The following is a 20,797-nucleotide window of genomic DNA, read 5'->3' as shown; positions in this document are numbered from 1 at the left end:
CTACCTCATGACCAAATGATAGAGAGCTGGGGGCCAAGTGCTAGCAAATTAGATGAGTATAGATTGGTATTTGTTGTACATATACAACAGTACAGCACAAGAACAGGCCCTTTAGCCCACATGTCTGTGCTGAACATAATGCCCATAATAAACTAAAATGATGTTGCCTGCTCACGATCCATGTGGCTCCATCCTCTGCATACCCATGTGTCTATCTAGGAGCCTCTTAACCCTACTACTGTACCTGCTTCCCAGCCTGATCCAGTCACCCACCACGCTCTGTGTAAACATGTTTGCTCCACACATTTCCTTTAAGCATTGCTCCCACACCCCTTCATCTTAAACACAAGTCCTCTGGAATGTGACATATTTTTACCCTGGGAAAAGATTCTGACTATCCACCCTATCTACGCTTCTCATAACTTTATAAACCTCTCAGGTCTCTCCTCAGGCTCTGACGCTCCAGAGAAAACAGCCCAAGATGCCATAGGTCACACCCTCTGATCTGGGCAGCACTGTGGTGAAATGGAAGCACATGAGAGGCAGCATACACTGGAATCTGAAGCCAAATACAATCCAGACGGATTTTGGCCCCAAAGATTGACCATTCTCTGTGGTGATATGTAATTACCCAGGGGTAATACCCAGGGGTCATCCCGGTGACCTTGTCTCTAAAGCAGTCCTGAGCTACAGTCTCTCCTTCCAGGTTCATCTTGCAGAGAGACAAGGCCTCTTAGTGTCCATATTAGTTTATGAAAGCTGTCTTATACTCGCACGGCTGGTCTGGTTATTGTCAGTACATTCTCTTTCTCCCACTGCTGCTGCTTGACCCACTGAGTTCTTGCCAGCAGATTGTGTGTTACTCCAGACTCCAGCCCTTGCAGTCCTTCGTGTGTCTCCAAGGACAGAAAAATGGTGGAGAAACAAAGTGGGGAATTAGTGGTTAATTAGAAGAGGAGACAAATAAATAATGCGAGGCAAAGAATGGGTGAATTACCAGAAACAACATGACATTTTCTCAGCAATCCATCTCAACGCTAATGCATTCACTCATCTGCCATTAAATCTTGCCAAGCAAGTCTCCCCACCTACTATAGACTCTCAGAACCTCTTGGTTCATTTTCTCCAACAGGAAGTAATGGCATGCATCACTGGAAAACCGCACCATGATCTCCCAAACCTGTGAGAGCCTTTCGAAGGGCAAACTGCCTTCTGATGCCCCACCCCACACCCCTACCAACCAACCATCATCTATTAACTCCATCATGGCTTCGAGAGGAACTAATAAATGATAGTAAGAACAGAGGCACTAACCACAGAATGATATGGTGGCCAATCGGCTCCTCTCCAGCGGTGGGGCCCAGAAGCTCCACAGCCCATGGCATGCTGGGTAGGTAACTCCCTGTAAAAAGAAGAACTGCCATTAAGAACCGTTGCACAGCAGTGTTACTCTAAGAGTGTCATCTACCACCACCCTGGACGAGACACACCCTTGGCAAGGGAGAAGGCACTGCTCTACATCTGCCCGAAAGGCAAGTGTTTCAGGGCTGTGGGATAGCACTGATTGGAACTGATGACACAAAGAATTATTGAGGGCCCTTTCCTCTCAGCACACAGAATCTTTGATCCATAAACATCAGGAGGGAGGTTTAGGAACATCAAAATCAAGACTGCCAGGCTGGGAAATAGCTTCTTCCTGCAGCCTGTGACCAATTAAATGATCCTAAAGTTTTTATATATATTTATTTTAAATTATATCTTTTATGTAAATATGTAATTAGGTGCTGTGCATTGTGTGTACACCATGGTCCAAAGAAACGCTGTTTCATCTAGTTGTACATATAAAATTCAGATGATAACGAATTTGAATTTTAAGCACCTCCCTACTTTTATCTTATCCATTCATCTCATAATTTTATATTTCTCTAGAAGATTTCTCCCTCAGGCCTCGAAACTCCAATGAGTACAGTCTCAGGCAACTCACTGTCTCCTCTGGTGAACCTCCTCTGCAATGTCTTCAGAGCCAATCTATCGTATAGGGCAGAATGGCCCCCTTCAGTGCTGTAGGACTCCAGTGGGGCATGGGGAGTGAGTGGAGCCTGTTGTGTCCTTTGATGAGATCCAGGCTGCTCAGTTTCTCAACTCCAAGCTCCCACCTTGGTTCCAAATCCCTAAGGATGCCAAGCTCTATTACCTTCAGTAGAGACTGCTTAATGGAGGGAGCCATGCATGTTTTCCATGGAAGCTGGCTTCACACGTCCCCTGAGTGTTTGACGGTCAACATAGACTCAAAGGGCTGAAGGGCCTGTTTCTGTTCTGTACCTTTCCACAACTCACATTAAGGATATGTTTTGATTTCCAGAACAGTTTATTGTTGACTACCTGTTGATTCCTTTCAAGAATCTCATCATCACAGCTAAACCTGCTGTACCACAGCGGAGATGAAGCTTGTTTCTGTAAAGTCTCTGCTGGAGCTGGAACCGCATGGAGCTTCCTCCCATTCAACATTCCCTGTCCTCAGCAACCTGGGAAGAAGCAAGGCCAGGGTCAGGGCCCATTCCTTAGCCATGCTTATTTCAAGATGTTCTGGATGCATGGACAGGTTCACCAATAAATCTAAACTCCTGTTTATACCTCCAAACATCAATAAGGTCTCTCTCATCTGGATTGATCCTATCAGAGACTTTCCCATTACTCTCTAGTCATTGAGTTGTACAGCACAGAAGCAAGCCCTTTGGCCCATGGAGATTATGTCTGATTCTATCCCCTCGTCTGGCAGCACCTCCCAGATATCAATTATTCCGTGTAAAAAAATCTTACCCTTGATCCCATAGAACATCAATTCCACGAACGTTCCAGACCAATGCAGGCCCTTCAGCCCAGATTTTGTGCCTACCTTTGCTAACCCTTCCCTACATAATCCTTATACCCTCTATTTTTCTTGCCTCCAGGTGCTAATTTAATTCCCCCATTAATTCCTATTTCTTACCTTAAAACCAATCCATTTTGTTTTTTTAAATCCTCACCATTACTGACTATCAACCCAGGCGCACCCCAAGATGTGTGCTAAGCCCACTGCCGTTCTCACTACACACTCATGACTGTGTGGCCAGGCACAATTCCAATGGCATCTACAAGTTTGCCGATGACACCACAGTTGTCGGCAGAATCACAAACAGCCATGAGAAAGCGTCCAGGAGGGAGATCGATCAGCTCATTGAGTGGTGTCACGATAACAACCTTGCACTCAACGTCAGCAAAACCAAGGAGATGATTGTGGACTTCAGGAGGAAGTCAGGGGAACACGATCCAGTCCTCATCAAAGCCTCATTAATGGAGGGTCAAAATCTTGGGTATCAACATCTCCGAGGAACTGTCCTGGAGCCTCCATGTTGATGCAATTACAAAGAAGGCTCGCTATACTTTGTGAGAATAAACTCCAGAGGGTTGTTAACTCAGGCAGCGATGTCATGGGCAACAGACTTCACTCCATCGAGGACATCTACAAGAAAGCAGCCTCTATCCTCACGGCCGCCCCCCCCATCACCCAGGCCATGCTCTCTTCACACTGATACTATTGGGAAAAAGGTACAGGATCCTGAAGACGACCACTCAGCAGCACAAGGGCAGCTTCTTCCCCGCTGCCATCAGATTCCTGAATAATCAGTGAACCACAGACACCGCCTCATTTTGACTTTTTCTGCACTATGTTTTATTTATTTTGTAAGGTGGTTCATATAAATGTTCACACTGTAATACTGTCACAAAACCACAAATTTTGTGACTTCTTCATGATAATAAATTCTGATTCATTCCAATAAGATTCTACCCTATTTATGCCTCTTTCAGCAATAACACCGAAAACCCACGTTATTGCTGTATACATGACCCACGTCTGGAAGCTGGGTCCGTGGGTCCTTTTACACTGCAAGCCGGCTTCCTGAAGCAAAAGAGACGGGACGAGTAGCACAGCAGCGTGGCAACACGGCTCGCCCTTTTAGACTGGTCCCACATCAATATGCTCCACCTCTCATACTACCTACCTTGGCGAATGGAAGCTGGGTAAATTTAGGACCCCCCCCCCCCCCGCCCCCATCCACCTTCAATGCATTTACAGTGCTCCAAATGCGGGTAATAACTGGATTTCAAGCACTATGTAAAAGTGGTAATAGACAAGACCATAAGATATAGGATACCATAAGATATTCAGCCCATCAAGTTTGCCCTGCCATTTAATCATGAGCTAATCCATTCTCCCACTCAGCCCCACTCCCTGGCCTTCTCCCCATAACCTTTGATCCTCTGGCTAATCAAGAACCTATCAATCTTTGCCTTAAATATACCCAGTGACCCGGCCTCCACAGCCAACTGTGGCCACAAATTCCACAAACCTCCCTCTGGCTGATGAAATTCTTCTGCATCTCTGTTCTAAGTGGATGTGCTTCAATCCTGAAGTTGTGCCTCTTGTCCTAGATCCTCCCACCATGTACCTTTCTACATCTACTCTCCCTAAGCCTTTCAACATTTGAAATGTTTCAACAAGATATCAGGTCACCCTACAGCCTACCACGCTTCAGTGAAAACCCAGTCCCAATCTATCCAAACTTTTCACAAAACTAAAGTAACACCCAGGCAACATCTTGGTGAATCACCTCCACAAAGGAAAGCAAGTTAGACTTCCAACATTTTCTGATAAAAGTGATAAATATAAAAATGTATTTCTACTTCTCTCTACTCAGATGCTCCCCTGTCCTGTTGAGTGTTTCCATTATTATCTGTCTTGTATACATTTGCCTTGACCCACATCAACAACATGATTCAAAGGAATGTTTCTCATCTGCCTATTGCCCAGCCTTAGCTTGGCCTACTCTCGGCTGAGGTCCTTCCGAGTAGAAAGTCACGGCTGGGATTTGGCCTAGGGTCTCTAATTCCACAAATTAGCCTGGGAACTATGGAGCAAGCTCAAGGCCACTGCAGATGTTAGGATACTCCTTCAAGTAATCTGCAGGTACTCGTGATGTCAGGGTTGCTCCAGAGCTCAAATGTAGCTTGAGGCCTACAAGCTATTGCTCTCAAGTGTGTTCAAAGGCTCGAAGCTCCAATTCAACATCTTCCACCTGGGGTCCTACCGACGTCCCAATGTATAGCCTCAGACCCATTTCCCATTCACTTCCAGACCTCTGCAGACCAGGAAGGAACATCCCCAGGAGAATGGTGAAATGTACAGTCATTTGACTAAATATCATTTTATTGCATTTAATTGCCTGGATTATATCACCCTGGATTTTCAGAAACTGCTGATAACATCATGAAAAAGATAATGAAGGTTACCAGATCAGACAATGGTGCCTTAGTTCCTTTGGCAAGAATAAGATTGAGTTTATCATTATTTAACACTGCAGACGCCTTAAACTGAATTGAAACAAGCTCTTAATTTTAAATGATTGATCAGTGAGTTTGATATGGAGAGATGAGTAATTTAATTTGCTCTTTACACTTGCATGCAGGGAGATTAACTGTACCACAGTGAACATTGGTTTGACATTAATTAAGGTGCAGTACCGTAAAATCCTGTTATCCGAAATTCAAGCTGGCAAAATAATTGCGGAAAATGAATAGGTAAAAAATACGAAAGTTTACAATTGGCTCGTCTCGCTGTTAGCTCACCAATCACTCAACAAACAATCTCAAGCAACCAGAAAATTCACTTTAGCGGCATCCACCAATCCCATAAGTGCAGGATATCAAGGATTTTTCTGTATTACAATATGTATCAAGCACATTTAACTAATAACGAGCACCCCCAACACATGTCAAGGGTGTCTTTACAAAGGGCTCAGGGCACCTTGCACTTTTGCAATGAATTTGACACATTAGAGAAACCTCCTGCAACCTGTCCTCAACCACAAATCTAGCTGTCCAAATCCAAGTTTAAATCACCCATTAGAACTTCAAGGTGTTCCCCTCAATGTGGGATCAGTGGAGACAAGGAGATTCCCTGCAGAGGAATGTAATGGTGGAAAGAACGAGCCCATCATTTGCCCTGAATCCCACTATTCTCCCTCAATTTTCAGACAACACATTCTTTTACTTTAACAGAATTGATATTTTCTGCTTCACTGATGTAGCAGAAACAACTTCAACCTTCTCCTTCAATTCACTTTTGGAGCCCACTGTGACTACTCCAGCCCTGCCACAGAGCCATATCTAACTTTCTTCCCATTCTATTCTTTTCTCCTTTTCCTCTCCCTGAATTTTCAGGTTTCTCTTCCACAGATGCTGACTGACTGGCTGAGCTTTTCCAACTATTCTAAGTTTGTTGTTGAATAATGGTGTGGGCTCAGGGACCACTGCAGCCCATCCATCCTGTTTCACATCTGGTGTTTGAGGTCTCCCACTGTGACAGTGGGGTTCAAACCATACCTCCACCAGTCCTTGAAGTATCCTCACAAACAGGACGCAACCAAAGTGGGTTCTTGCCGCTGATGGGATGAGCATGTTCAATGTTGAGGTCAAAAATATAGCTGTTCCAAAAACCCTGGGATAAAAGCACAGAGAAATGAGTTGGAAAATATTGTGGAGTACAGATATATTCATTCATTTTAGTTGTCAAGCATGAGTTCTTCCCAGAAAACATTGCACACTAATTAAATCCTGTGATGGCCTATACTGAGACTTTCACATAGCTAACCAAACTGCGACATTCACATCATGGCATACAAAGATTCATATGGTTACCTACAGCAAGACATTCCTGCTATGACCTGCACTGTGAGATTCATTTAGACAAAGCAAACTATCATCACTCTGTGACTTTTCATCACCGACATGAAACCACTGCTTTTGTCCCCATTCAGACCGTGGGTGAAACTTAAATCTACTCGATCAGCCCTAATGCCAACCAGCATCTGTTAGGTATAGTCGGAAGTCTCCAGTTGTTTCCCAGTAGCTAGCAGGTGGGATGCATTGCCATTGTGTGGTAAATCAATGGAGATTTGGGGATCATGATTTCATGAATATCGACAATTAATATGAGAATAACTCAGAATTTAATTTCTCATAAAATCAGCAAACTTGGGATTGAAGGGGTTAATTACTTGCTTACACACCAAGTCTTGCTGACTGAGAGCTCATCACAGGGTTGATGCAGAGTCCATGCAAATCTACCACAGGAGATGTAGGGAAGTGGATTTTCTTGTTTAACCTCCAGATTCCTTTCTGCTATTATCAGATTCTTCAATGGACTCCAGGTCGATAAAAAATGATACCCCTGACCTTTCTTCATTTTGTCCCAGTAACACTGAACCTCTTTGACTTTCTATGGCACCACATCCTGCACTTTAGTTTGGTTATTGCACTGCTCAAATATGGGTTGACCGACCTGGATGGTATGCAAAGCCAAGCTTTTCATTATATCACATGACCAGAAACAATTCCATTCGATTTAAGAGATTATTGGCTGGAGTTTATATCATAGGAACAGAATTGATGAGGCCAAATTTGGAGGATTGCGTGCAGTTTTGGTCACCTAACTACAGGAAGGATATTAATAAGATAGAAAGAGTGCAGAGAAAATTTACTAGGATGTTGCCTGGTCTTCAGGAACTGAGATACAGGGAAAGGTTTAAACAGGTTAGGACTTTGAGGGGAGATTTGATCGAGGTATTTAAAATTATGAGGGGGAAGGGAAGAGTAAATGTAGGTCGGCTTTTTCCATTGAGGGTAGGTGAGATACAAACCAGAGGACATGGGTTAAGGATGAAAGGGGAAAGATTTAGGGGAACTATGAGGGGGAACTTCTTCACACAGAAAGTGGTGGGAGTGTGGAACGAGCTGCCAGCTGAAATGGTGAATGCGGATTCAATTTTAACATTAAAGAAGAATTTGGACAGGTACGTGGATGGGAGGGATATGGACTGGGTGCAGGTCAGTGGGTCGAGGCAGAAAAATAGTTCAGGACAGACTAAAAGGGCCAAAGGGCCTGTTTCTGTGCTGTAATGTTGTATGGTTCTAATAGCAAACCCCAGAGGACATCTGTGTTAAAGTGAAGGGAAGAAAGTTTAGGGGAGAAGTCAGGGTTTTTTTTTTACACAGAGAGTTGTGGTGCCTGGAATGCCTTGCCAGGGGTGGTTGTGGAGACTGAAGCATTAGGGGCACTCAAGAGACTCTTAGATAGTCACATGGATGGAAGTAAAATAGAGGGTTACAAGGTAACAAGGGTTTCATTTTTTTGTAGGAATATCTAGGTCAGTATAACATCAGGGGCCGAAGGGCCTGTACTATGCTGTAACATTGTTTGTTCTATGTTCTAATACTAATGAGGCATTTTGTGGCAATGTTAGTGATATCAGTTCACCAGTGTCACATGGAACTTTCTGCAGCTACTACTGCAGCAGGAAATGTAGCAAGCCTTATGTTCAAGTGACCACTGTGTGTTAGTTAGGAAACAAGGTGGGAGCCTCCTTGGTGATGTCCAGATGTTGCGTTGCTTCCCATTAGTGCTCAAATGACATGGGGACACTCTTGGCCACATCTAGTCAGAGTTCAAAGTTGAACACCTGCCTTCAGCTGCCCCATACTCGATATGCACTGAGGCATCGGGAATCCCTCCAGGTTCACATTGCCGAACAATTCCCATTCTCCTTGGACCTCCAGCAGGCAGGGCGACCTTCTCAGGTTCATTTCCAGTCCCTGTGCCTTGGGTGCCCAATTTCCAGGACGTTGCACAAAGTTGGAGTGGTACTGGTCTGGTTAACCCTTTCTTAACTTCTCACACACTGCAGTGTCAAATACTCCAGGTCCAGTTCAGGCCTTGACTGGAAAATGACCCAAATGTTTAGAATTTAAAGGTGAGTCCGTGTCCCTTCATTCTAACACACTTCACAGAGTTGGACACTGTTCAACTCGTCCCCAGGCTGAGGAGGACAGAGCATGTGAGGGAACAGGCTCCCTCTCCCAGGATGAGAGGGTCTCAGCCATGGGAAGGCTCACTTTCACCATTTGCATCATGTCAAGCCTGCGTTCCCACCTGAGCCCCTCCATCTTCCCTGAGCTCAGCATTGCAGGGTCACCTCCTCCTCCTTCTTCAATCACTGAGGTGTTTTCCACTCACCCATTAGTTCCTGTTGGGGATTTGGGGTGTACAGGGCCTGTGTGTTTCCTGTTTTGAATGACGTGGAAGAAAGCTCCATGTCCCCCTAATGAACAGGCCCTCTGCATAGCCAAGGTTGAGATGAGGAGCCCACACATCATACCTGATCAGGTACTGAAGGTCAGTGAAGACCAATTGATGGAGGTCTTCACGGACATCTTCAACACCTCACTGCAGCAGTTCATCATTCCCACAGGATTCAAGACAGCCACCATCATCCTAATACCCAAGAGGGCGATAATAACAGGCCTCAAAGACTACCGTCCTGTGGCCCTGACCTCCACCATTATGAAATGCTTCGAGAATCTGGTGATGGAACGCATCAAAGATGCGTCAAAGGGTCCAGAGATGCTGGACCCATACCAATCCGCCTGTAGAAGAAACTGTTACACAGACGATCCTATAGCCTTGTCAGTTCACTCTTTCCTGGCCCACATGGAGAACAATGCCTCAAATGCCAGGCTGCTGTTCATTGACTTCAGCTTGGTGTTTAATACGATCATTTCCCAGACCCTGGTGAAGAAGCTGTCCTCACTGGGGACTCAACACTCCTCTCTGTAATTGGATACTGGACTTCACACTAACCATCTGAGACTCTCATATTCATGAAGCAATATTTATTCATTTATTTTTGTAGCTGAAATACCTGTCCTGTATATGTATTGTTTGTTTGGTTGTGTGATTGCGTATTTCACACTGAGGACCGGAGAACACTGTTTCGTCGGATGGTACTTGTGCAATTGGATGACAAAGAACTTGGCTTGCTGCCTCCTTGTGTGGGAATGGGGTTACAAATGAGGGGAAGTGGGATAAAAGGAACAACACACAAAATGCAGGAGGAGCTCAAGCAGGTCAGGCAGCATCTGTGGAAGGCTGAAATCCTTAACATAACATAACATAACATAACAATTACAGCACGGAAATAGGCCATTAGGCCCTTCTAGTCCGCACCGAACCAAACACCCCTTTCTAATCCCACCTCCCTGCACAATGCCCATAACCCTCCATCTTCCTCTCATCCATATACCTGTCCAACCTTTTCTTAAATAATACAATTGACTCCGCCGCCACTATTTCTCCCGGAAGATCATTCCACACAGCTACCACTCTCTGAGTAAAGAAGTTCCCCCTCATGTTACCTCTAAACCTCTGCCCCTTAATTCTTAACTCATGTCCTCTTGTTTTAAACCTTCCTCCTCTTAACGGAAATAGTCTATCCACATCCATTCTGTCTATCCCTTTCATAATCTTAAATACTTCTATCAAATCCCCTCTCAACCTTCTACGCTCCAAAGAATAAAGACCCAATCTGTCCAATCTCTCCCCATACTCCAGATGCTTAAACCCAGGCAACATTCTGGTAAACCTTCTCTGCACTCTCTCCACTCTGTTTATATCCTTCCTATAATTAGGCGACCAGAACTGCACACAGAACTCCAAATTAGGCCGCACCAACGTCTTATACAATCTCAACATCAACCTCAAGAGGTTCAGAAGAAGGTTGAAAGCAGCTGCAGTCTCCTTATGTATCTGCACTTTGACTGTTCACACTACCACCTGGTGGACATGGTAGAATGACACATTCATCTCAAAAGCCTTAACTCTGACCAGGGGAAGAAGTGACAGCAGGTTTAACGGAAACCCTTGACTGAGGTATTACAAAAAAAAGCACAGAACATTCCTTATTTATTTATGCATTTTTGGGATATGATGACATTGAAACATTGGCGTCTATGACATGTTCCTGAGCTGAAGAAGAGCATTGACAGTCAACCATGTTCCTAGGCTTTGTTCTAATGAAGCTTGTAAAGATGCAGCGACAATTGTCTGATCAGAGACATCCCCCTTCCCATCTAGAGAGTTTAGTTTTGATTCTGTATTTCTGGTAACCGCAGTTTTCTGTTTTGACAATGGGTCGTGGTGGAGATTGGATTAATTTTGGGGAGTGGCTCCATGCTTGGAAGGGAGTGTTCCTGGCAGTGGATAAGGGTTGGGAATTGTGTTGATGTTGAGGATTTAATTCATTTTGGGGTTAGATTGTGTTGGGAAGTGGGTAAATGTTAGAGAGGGGGGAGTGTTGGGGAGGGGTAGAGTTAGGGAGGGCGAGTTGGGGAGGGGGGGAATTGGGGAGGGGGAAGTTGGGGGAGGAGGGAGTTGGGAGGAGGAGTTGGGGTGTTTGGGGGGAGTTGGGGAGGGGGGAGTTGGGGAGGGGTAGATTTGGGGAGGGGTAGATTTGGGGAGGGGGGTTGGGGAGGGGTAGAGCTGGGGAGGGATGTTTGGGAGGGGGAGTTGGGGAGGGGGGAGTTGGGGAGGGGAGAGTTGGGGAGGAGGGAGTTGGGAGGGGGAGTTGGGGTGTTGGGGGAGTTGGGGAGAGGGAGTTGGGGAGGGGGTTGGGGAGGGGTAGATTTGGGGAGGGGGTTGGGGAGGGGTAGAGTTGGGGAGGGGGAGTTGGGGAGGGGTGGAGTTGGGGAGGGTGGAGTTGGGGAGGGGGGAGTTGGGGAGGGGGAATTGGGGAGGACGTAAATTCCTGACACTGGATAAAATTGTTAAACAATGAAGAAAAGTTGCGATCATCAGGTTTATGCAAACTGAGGACACAACTCCAGCTTCCTGGTCCCTCTATCCTACCACACCATTCAACATGATCATAGGGGATCTAGAGGACACAACTCCAGCTTCCTGTCCTGCATTCCCAAATCCTTTGAATGATCTCTCTCCTCTTTTAATACCTGCAGTGTTTTCATCTCCCTCATCCTCCTGATACCCAGCGCCCTCCCTGAGGGTAAGTCACTATGCAAATGGAATGACCATGACAAAGTGTTTAAGCTGTGAAGGGTTGGTTGAGAGAGCCCTTGCCATGTGATGGGTGGGTCCAACACCAGATCCCACCCAGAGGCAATAACAGCAACCTCTTCCTTGCAAGGAGGACAGCTGGAATGCTCCGGATCTGGTGGAACGTCCAGATGGAAAGCATCAGGAATGGTGAGGGTGTGGAGGACACCAAGATGGGAAATGAGGGCATCCACTACCAAGGACCTCCTGCTGCATCTACTGTGCTTTATAACAATGAGAGACATTGTGAGCTGGGAAAAGCTGATAAGGTTTCAATGCTGATTCACCGAAGATGGCATTATCAGTATCATATTCCACCATTCCATTGACCGCTAATTAGTCCGAGGTGGATTTTCCAGTGTACACTTATCCCTTGCCAAAGCAAACCGTATTGTTATTACATTTCCCATTGTCCTTATGCATTTCATTCTACAGATTTATCAGAGCCATTCGTGATCAAAAAATCTCAGCTGGTAACTACCAATCGAAAACCCTGCTCTGCTTTTATGCTAAAGTTTCTGTGAGCAATACCTGAATATTTCTCAGTCTGGGCCAGGGATAAAAGGGGTTGGGCGGGGGGGGGGGGGGGGGGGGGAAATTAATAATTAATGGCCCAAGCAGCAGATGGCTCACCTTACAAGGGACATATCATTTGACAAAGGAATGGATAAGCCACTGTTTGCGTGTGGCTGCTGTGATCAAGCACTTCCTCCCCGTATACAACTGTTTTGTTGCAGGTGAGTTAACAGCGTGGTAGCAGAATGGGTATGTGGCTGGATGGAGCACCGAGCTCAAAACAGGACTCAAATCCCTGAGCAGCAGCTGGGAAATGGAAAGTTGCCCAGTGAGACATATCTGGGATGAATGAGCTAATCTCAGTAATGGTGATCATGAAGTTACTGGGTCATAGTCTGGAAGCTCATGTCCGGTTCACTAATCCCCCACAGAGAGGGAGGGTCTGCCCTCCTTCCCTGGCCTGGCTGCCATGTGACTCCACACCTGCTGACCCAGTTGTCACACACCACAGGGACAGCCCCTTAACAGCTCTAAAAGGTAACAATCATAGCCAGGTCCATCACAGGCCCCGACCTCCTGTCCATTGCAGTCACTGTGTGGGAGGCTCTGCCTCAAGAAGGCAGCCATCTTCTTAAAGGACCCCATCACCCTGGTCACAACCTCTTCTCACTGCTCCCTTTAGGCATAAGGTACAGAAGCCTGAAGACCTGCATCTCTGGGTTCAAGGACATTCTTTCCAACAGCTATCAGGCTCTTGAACCCCCCCACCATCGAAACAGGGACAGCGCCAACTGTCTGCACTATTGATAAGTCACCGTTGCACTAGGATAACTGAATATTAATTATCCATCTATTTTTTGATTCATTATCTCTTTTTAATTAAGTATACACTTTTAGTTGTTTTTTAAACCGTTCCTCTTCAGCAGGTAAGAATGTTGATGCCAATGTTCATTGTACAATGTGTATGACAATAACTTCATTCTCGTTATCATGCCATGCCAACCCTTCGCCCATCTACATTAATCCTGCTTGCCCACATTAATTTTGTGTTCTTCTATGATTTGCCTATTCAAGTATCTGTCTAAAACCAGCACCCTTAATACGTAATGAACTAATGCCTATGAATTTAGGTAACAAAATTCTGGATATTTGACACCAAAAGGGGATCTGTTGAGGACTGCTATGAGAATAGATAGCTCATGTCCTTTGAACAACTGAAGGATAAATACGATTTGCCTACTGGAACCTTTCACTACTTTCTCCAGTTAACATCCTTCCTGAGGGAAAAATTGGGCCCCACTATGACCCCACCTGAAGGGAATGAGGTGGAAGGGCTACTTCAGCTGGGGGAGGTGTTCCCAAATTTATATCCAGAATGTACTTTGTACTTCAAAGTGAGAGTCCAAAACTGGGCCTGAAAATGTCGAGGAAGAAGTGGGAGACGGACTTGGGAACAATGAATGATAAAGTGCATTGGTCAGATTAATGTAGGGAAAGTGTAACATCGGTGATCAACGCCCAACTAAGATGGGTACAATATAATTTCTTGCACCAATTCTATCTCCCACAAAAATTACATAAAGGAAAATCAGAGATATCGGAAATGTGCTTCTGATGTGGGTTAGATTATTGGTACCTTTATACACCCCACATGGACCTGTGTGATGGTGAAACCCTTTTGGTTGGAATTATCTCATATATTAACTAGGATTACGGGAACAGACTTCCTGTTGGATCCAGAACTGTATTTATTGGGAAACCTAAACTAAATTCAAAATTAAATTTGTAGACATTGCCCTGTCAGTAGCAAAAAAATCCATTGCCATCATTTGGAGGTCTGACTCCCCCCTCTCATCACTCGATGGTCCACGGAGATGCACAACTGTGTGCCCATAGAGAAAATAACATGTAATTGAAGAAATAAGTACAATATTTTTGCCAAAATATGGCAATCTTATCTAGAACACTCTGGTGCCCAGTGATAACAACAGCCCACAGTTCTAAAAAGCCAACAAAATACATCAAGACAACAGCAGCAAAGCCCCTCAAAGAGTGGAAGGCAATTAGACGCTGAATTTCTCTTTACCATTTTTTCACTTTAATTGTTTTAGTTGTTGTTTAATTTTCCAAATTCTGGGGAGAAGGAAGGAAATTACAAGTAAGCTGACATAGTGTTTGTATCTGAGAAGTGAATTATATTAAAAGAAAATACATTAAAAATAATTGTTCTTTCAAATGTGATACTGTTTGTTTTTGAAAAATTGAAAAATAAAATTTTCAAAAATAAAGTATTTGTCTAAAACCCTCTCCAACATATTGTGCTGTGATTGTATTTGATTCTACCACCGATCTATACTGTAACACATCCCCATATGAAATTGTTCCTGAGCTGTCCTCAGTGCAGAGATTATTAGAAGGTGTCATGCACAAAGTGAACATGAAAAAGTCACTAAACCCAGTGCTGGCAGCGAATGACACACAGTGGAGAGGAAAAAGGTTTCACTGAATGGAAAGGTTGGAAATGGGTGAGGCTCTCTCTGTCAACGAGTGGCTTCAAGACATTCGCACTGCAGAAGGAGAGGGACTAAACACAATCTCATTTAAATTTGCAAGGCTGTGTTTGTGGCATTTTCCTCAACCTGAGATGTGTCAAAAGAGGTGACATTTCCATTCTGAAAATTCCACTCCAGAGGTTTCTGCTAATAAATCTCAGCGGATGCTTCGGTGCTGTGCTGAGGGGGCGTGGCATTGTTACTGGAAGTGATCGCAGGCTCAAACCAGAACCCCAGCTTGTCTCTCTCTCTGGTGGCCACAAAAAAACCTGGGACTAATACTAATCCCGTGACCAAAAGTCCCATAACGAGAGCTGTGGGCTTGTGCAGTGCAATACGATGCTTAATTATATTTAATTCAATTAAACGCAGACTGGCATAGAATTGAAAGCCTGGGGATGAACAGAGTTGAGAGTCAATAACCCCAAAGCTCATTTTCCCCACCGCATTACAATCCTCTTTCTCACTCTCTCTTTCTTTCTCAATTTATCTATTTTTGTCTACTTATATTTAATCTTCCCCTCTCTTTCCTTCTCTGTCTCTATCATCCTTTCTCACCTTCTGTAAATATCTTTCTCTCATTGTCTATGCCCTTCCATCTCTCCATCTGGTTCCCTCTCTCCCTCTGGCTCTAACTCTCCCTGTCTCACTCTCTTCAGCTCTCTCTCCTCTCTCTCTGTCTCTCCTCTTTCCCCATCTCTGTCTCTCCCATCTCTCCTCTCTCTTTCTCTCCCCTCTTTCACTCTCAGCACAGCTACTCATGAACTGGTAAAGTACAAATCAAAACGAAATCAGGGTGGGTTTTCTGCATGACTCATGGAGTGCCTCCAGTAGGTCATTTCTTACTTCAGATTCAACATCTGTAGTCTCTTGGGAAGACTCTTGGGAGGTGGAGATAGAGCAGGTAAGGGTGAGATGGGGGATTAAATGGGAAATGAGGGAATAAATGGGAAATAAGGGAATAAATGGGAAATGAGGGGAGGGGATGCAGAGAGTGTCAGTGATTGGAACCAAGTGGAGAAAGAAGCTGGGAACAGGCAGTGGTGGAGGGGGTGGTAGAAAGAACAATGTGTGAGAGAAGTCCTGGGTAGGTCAGGGCAGAGAAAGAGACTGAGATACTGCAGATTAGCTGGAATTAGAGGATTCAATGTTTGGCCATTGGGTTGTTATCTGCCCAGGGGGATTCTGCGGTGTTGTTCCTCTAATTCCTGATGAAGGGCTCAGGCCTGAAATGTTCGTTACCTATTTCCACTGGAAGTTGTGTGGCCTGCTTAGTTTTTCCAGCACAAGGGGTATTGCGCTAAACCCCAACATCTGCAGGCTTTTGTGTAGTTGGAGTTTAGTCTCATTGTGACAGTGGAGAAGGCTAAGGACAGACCATTTTGTGTGGGAATAAGGAGGGGAGTTGAAATGGCTTGCAACTGGGAGCACAAGATGGCATCACACTGTTGATCTTTAATTGGCCTTGGGAAAGGAGAGGTTGATAAAAGCGAAGGTGTTCCCTTGGTGCTAGGTAGGGAGTTAAAATGGTTTCCTTTAACTGTTCCAAGATTGATCCACATGTACAGGAGGCTAGGTAGGAATCACAGACTTCCTTCCCTGAAGAACAACAATGGGCCCAGAAGAGTTATGGTCACCACTTCTGATACCACATAAAGACGAGAAAATATTTTCACCAAGAGCACAAGACCCCTGGAAGTCCCTACCTGAGAGGGTTATTGAAGCTTAGATCAATGGATGTAGATATTGAGGGCATCATGGGATTTGGTGTTATTCTGGGAGAGTGGAGTCATGATCTTACTGGATGTTGGAGCCAGCATGGGTGGCCAAATGGCCTACCTCTGCCTCTACTCCTTTTCTCCTTGCGTTGGGACAGATTTTCTTCCGGTAGCTGCAGCTAGTCACAGGGCAGCATAATTAGCATAGTACTGACCCAAGTTCGAATCCCACGCCATATGTAAGCAGTTTGTAAGTTCTTGCAGTGTCTGTGTGGGTTACCTCCCCCACCCTCCAAAACATACAGGGTTGCACGTTAATTGGGTATAATTGGGCAGCACTGGTTTTAATGGCTGAAATCAGCTTCTACTGTGCTGTAAATAATTATTTTTAGAGTTCTCCAGCCCTTCAGCCCATCTTGTCAATGCTGACCAAGCTAGTCCCATTTGCCTGAGTTCATCTGATATCCCTCTAAACCTCTCCTATCCACATACCTGCTAAATATTTATTGAATGTAAGAATTTCCTCTACCGTTTCCTCTGGCAGCTGGTTCCACACACCCACCACCCTCTGGTGCAAGGAAGGTCCCATCAGGTCCCTTTCAAATCTTTCCCCTCTCACCTTAAATCTACGCCCTCTAGTTTTAGATTCAGCTACTCTGGGGAAATAGATGATTTATTTATCCATGTCCCTAATGATTTTATAAACCTCTCATCAGCCCCCTGTGCTGCAGGGAGAAAAGTCCCAGCATATTCCAGTCTCACATTATTCAAGGCCTCCATTCCCCGCCACATTCTGGTGAAGCTTCTCTGTACCCTTCCTAGGTTAATGCAAGGTTTGAGTTCATGTCCCTGAATTATGAATCCAGTATTTTAGCCACAGTCACTGGTCCACCACAGACCATTTGAGGAATTTGATTTCCGTCACAAACCTCCTACCTGTTTGCAGCAAACTTGTTGGAGATGAATCCCCCTGGGATCTGAGTTACAATATAACCCCAGAAGAAGGAGCCATGGATCAGACCCACAATCTCTGGGTTCCAGTTGAACTGAGGTTTCTGAAAAGAGAGAAAGGAATGGGGTTGTTGCAGCTCTTGTTATGTCAGCAATCCATGTTATTGATGAATTAGATCAATGAGTGTTGGTGGAGACTGCAGCCCCACCTGCTCATCCATGAGCCAGCTGCAGCCCACGTTAACAGCAGCCATTCTCTGGCATCACGGTAAATCTCATTATGGCCAGAGTAAATGAATTTTAAAAACACAGTGACATTTATAAGCTCTGCCTTGTTCTTGCCTGTTCAGTTTCAGACAGCTCCTCTTTACCCGTCCCCATGACTCACACACCAAGGGCTTTCCCTTTCATGTCTTCAACCCATTCTGAGATATTAGCAGGCCTGTGTCACGTCTGAACGATCATCTTGAAACCTCGATTACGTTCTGCAAATTAGATTACATGAATCACTTCCCAAACAAGATAAATTGAGAATGTTTTCAGATAACTTACAGCAGTAAGCTGTCAACGCAGTTTAATGTATTTTTTCCCATTCATTTGTGGGATATGGGTGTTGCTGGCAAAGGTGGCATTTGTTGGCCATACCTTCTTGCCCTGGAGAAAGTGGCGATAAGCTGCCACCTTGAGCACTGCAGTCCAGCTGGTCAAGACGATGTTAATTAGGAGCTCCAGGATTTAAAGGCAACTTTGTTCTCATGTTGGGAGAGCCAACAGCATTGGCAAGGAGAGCACATGAGTGCTTTGACACAGACGCCTGCTAGAACTTGTCCATCTCAGTACTGGTGGTCAAAGGTCTGGGAGAAGATATGAGCTGGATGGAAGTTCCTGTTGGGGAAACAATGTTGACGATGACAGGCATGGTCACTGGAATTCTCACCCTCAAAGCCCAGGCCACTAAAACGTGTTTGGTTTATACATCTCATTCACTGAAGGTTCGGTGAAAGTTCCTGCAAATCATTCTACGGGCTCTGTCCCCTCTACAATCTCAGTCTTGATGAAAGGATACAGCCCAAAACATGGACCATTCCTTTCTTCTCACTGATGCTAGGACCTATGACAAGAGGACACAACTTCAGGATTAAAACACGAAATTTTGCTGGCACCATGATTGAAGTAAAAACACAACACTCTTGACCAGTTGAGTTTCTCTAGCATTGTACTTTTACAACTTCAGGATTGAACGGTGCCCATTTAAAACAGACATGCAGAGGAATTTCTTTAGCCAGAGAGCAGTGAACCTCTGGAATTTGTTCCCGCCAATGGGTGTGGAGGCCAGGTTGTGTGTATTTAAGGCAGAGATTAATGGCTCTGAATAGTCAGAGTATGAAGGGTTATGGGGAGAAGGCCAGGGGAGTGGGGCTGAGTGGGACAATGGATCAGCTCATGATGGAATGGCAGAGAAGACTTGATGGGCTGAATGGCCTTCTTCTGCTTCTATATCTTATGGTCTTATGCCGATGGGCCTGCTGTGTTCCTCCCGCAGGTTGCTTCTTGCTCCAGATTCCACCATCTGCAGCCTGTTCTGTGTCCTTGCCTCATCAAGGCAGAAACTTAATCCTGATTAAAGTCTCAACCAGTGGCTCAGCTGGTAGCACTCTGGGTCAAAAAGGAATCCCAGCTCAGACATTTAAGTGCAGATCAAGAATTAGCAGAGTGGTTGAGGTAGATGCCTTTTAGCTCATTCTTTCTTTGGCTTGGCTTCGCGGACGAAGATTTATGGAGGGGTAATGACAACGTCAGCTGCAGGCTCGTTTGTGGCTGACAAGTCCAATGTGGGACAGGCAGACACAGTTGCAGCGGTTGCAGGGGAAAATTGGTGGGTTGGGGTTGGGTGTTGGGTTTTTCCTCCTTTGTCTTTTGACAGTGAGGTGGGCTCTGCAGTCTTCTTCAAAGGAGGTTGCTGCCCGGCGAACTGTGAGGCGCCAAGATGCACGGTTTGAGGCGATATCAGCCCACTGGCAGTGGTCAATGGGGCAGGCACCAAGAGCTTTCTTTAGGCAGTCCTTGTGCCTCTTCTTTGGTGCACCTCTGTCTCGGTGACCAGTGGAGAGCTCGCCATATAACATGATCTTGGGAAGGCGATGGTCCTCCATTCTGGAGACGTGGCCTACCCAGCGCAGTTTGATCTTCAGCAGCGTGGATTCGATGCTGTCGGCCTCTGCCATCTCGAGTACTTCGATGTTGGAGATGAAGTCGCTCCAATGAATGTTGAGGATGGAGCGGAGCAACGCTGGTGGAAGCGGACTAGGAGCTGTAGGTGATGCCGGTAAAGGACCCATGATTCGGAGCCGAACAGGAGTGTGGGTATGATAATGGCTCTGTACACGCTAATCTTTGTGAGGTTTTTCAGTTGGTTGTTTTTCCAGACTCTTTTGTGTAGTCTTCCAAAGGCGCTATTTGCCTTGGGGAGTCTGTTGTCTATCTCGTTGTCGATCCTTGCATCCGATGAAATGGTGCAGCCGAGATAGGTAAACTGGTTGACCGTTTTGAGTTTTGTGTGCCCGATGGAGATGTGGGGGGGATGGTAGTCATGGTGGGGAGCTGGCTGATGGAGGACCTCTGTTTTCTTCAGGCTGACTTCCAGGCCAAACATTTTGGCAGTTTCCGCAAAACAGGACGTCAAGCGCTGAAGAGCTGGCACTGAATGGGCAACTAAAGCGGCATCGTCTGCAAAGAGTAGTTCACGGACAAGTTGCTCTTGTGTCTTGGTGTGAGCTTGCAGGCACCTCAGATTGAAGAGACTGCCATCCGTGCGGTACCGGATGTAAACAGCGTCTTCATTGTTGAGGTCTTTCATGGCTTGGTTCAGCATCATGCTGAAGAAGATTGAAAAGAGGGTTGGTGCGAGAACGCAGCCTTGCTTCACGCCATTGTTAATGGAGAAGGGTTCAGAGAGCTCATTGCTGTATCTGACCCGACCTTGTTGGTTTTCATGCAGTTGGATAACCATGTTGAGGAACTTTGGGGGGTATCCGAGGTGCACTAGTATTTGCCAAAGCCCTTTCCTACTCACGGTG

General features: G+C 45.5%; 1 protein-coding gene across 1 annotated transcript in view; it reads right to left on the bottom strand.

Moving 5' to 3' along the window:
- slc17a8 (solute carrier family 17 member 8) overlaps window positions 1–20,797 on the bottom strand; it is a 59,935-nt gene that overhangs the window by 25,375 nt on the left and 13,763 nt on the right. The window contains exons 4-6 of the mRNA XM_069904453.1: window positions 17,706–17,824; window positions 6,424–6,538; window positions 1,315–1,402 (exon numbers count right to left, since the gene is read on the bottom strand). Of these exons, the coding sequence (XP_069760554.1) occupies window positions 1,315–1,402; window positions 6,424–6,538; window positions 17,706–17,824 (322 nt within the window). The remainder of the gene's footprint in view (window positions 1–1,314; window positions 1,403–6,423; window positions 6,539–17,705; window positions 17,825–20,797) is intronic.

The sequence above is a fragment of the Narcine bancroftii genome, chromosome 11, assembly GCF_036971445.1.
Source record: "Narcine bancroftii isolate sNarBan1 chromosome 11, sNarBan1.hap1, whole genome shotgun sequence".
NCBI lineage: Eukaryota > Metazoa > Chordata > Chondrichthyes > Torpediniformes > Narcinidae > Narcine > Narcine bancroftii.
Note: the sequence above shows the minus strand (reverse complement) of the source record. Positions and strands in the feature narration are given on the sequence as shown.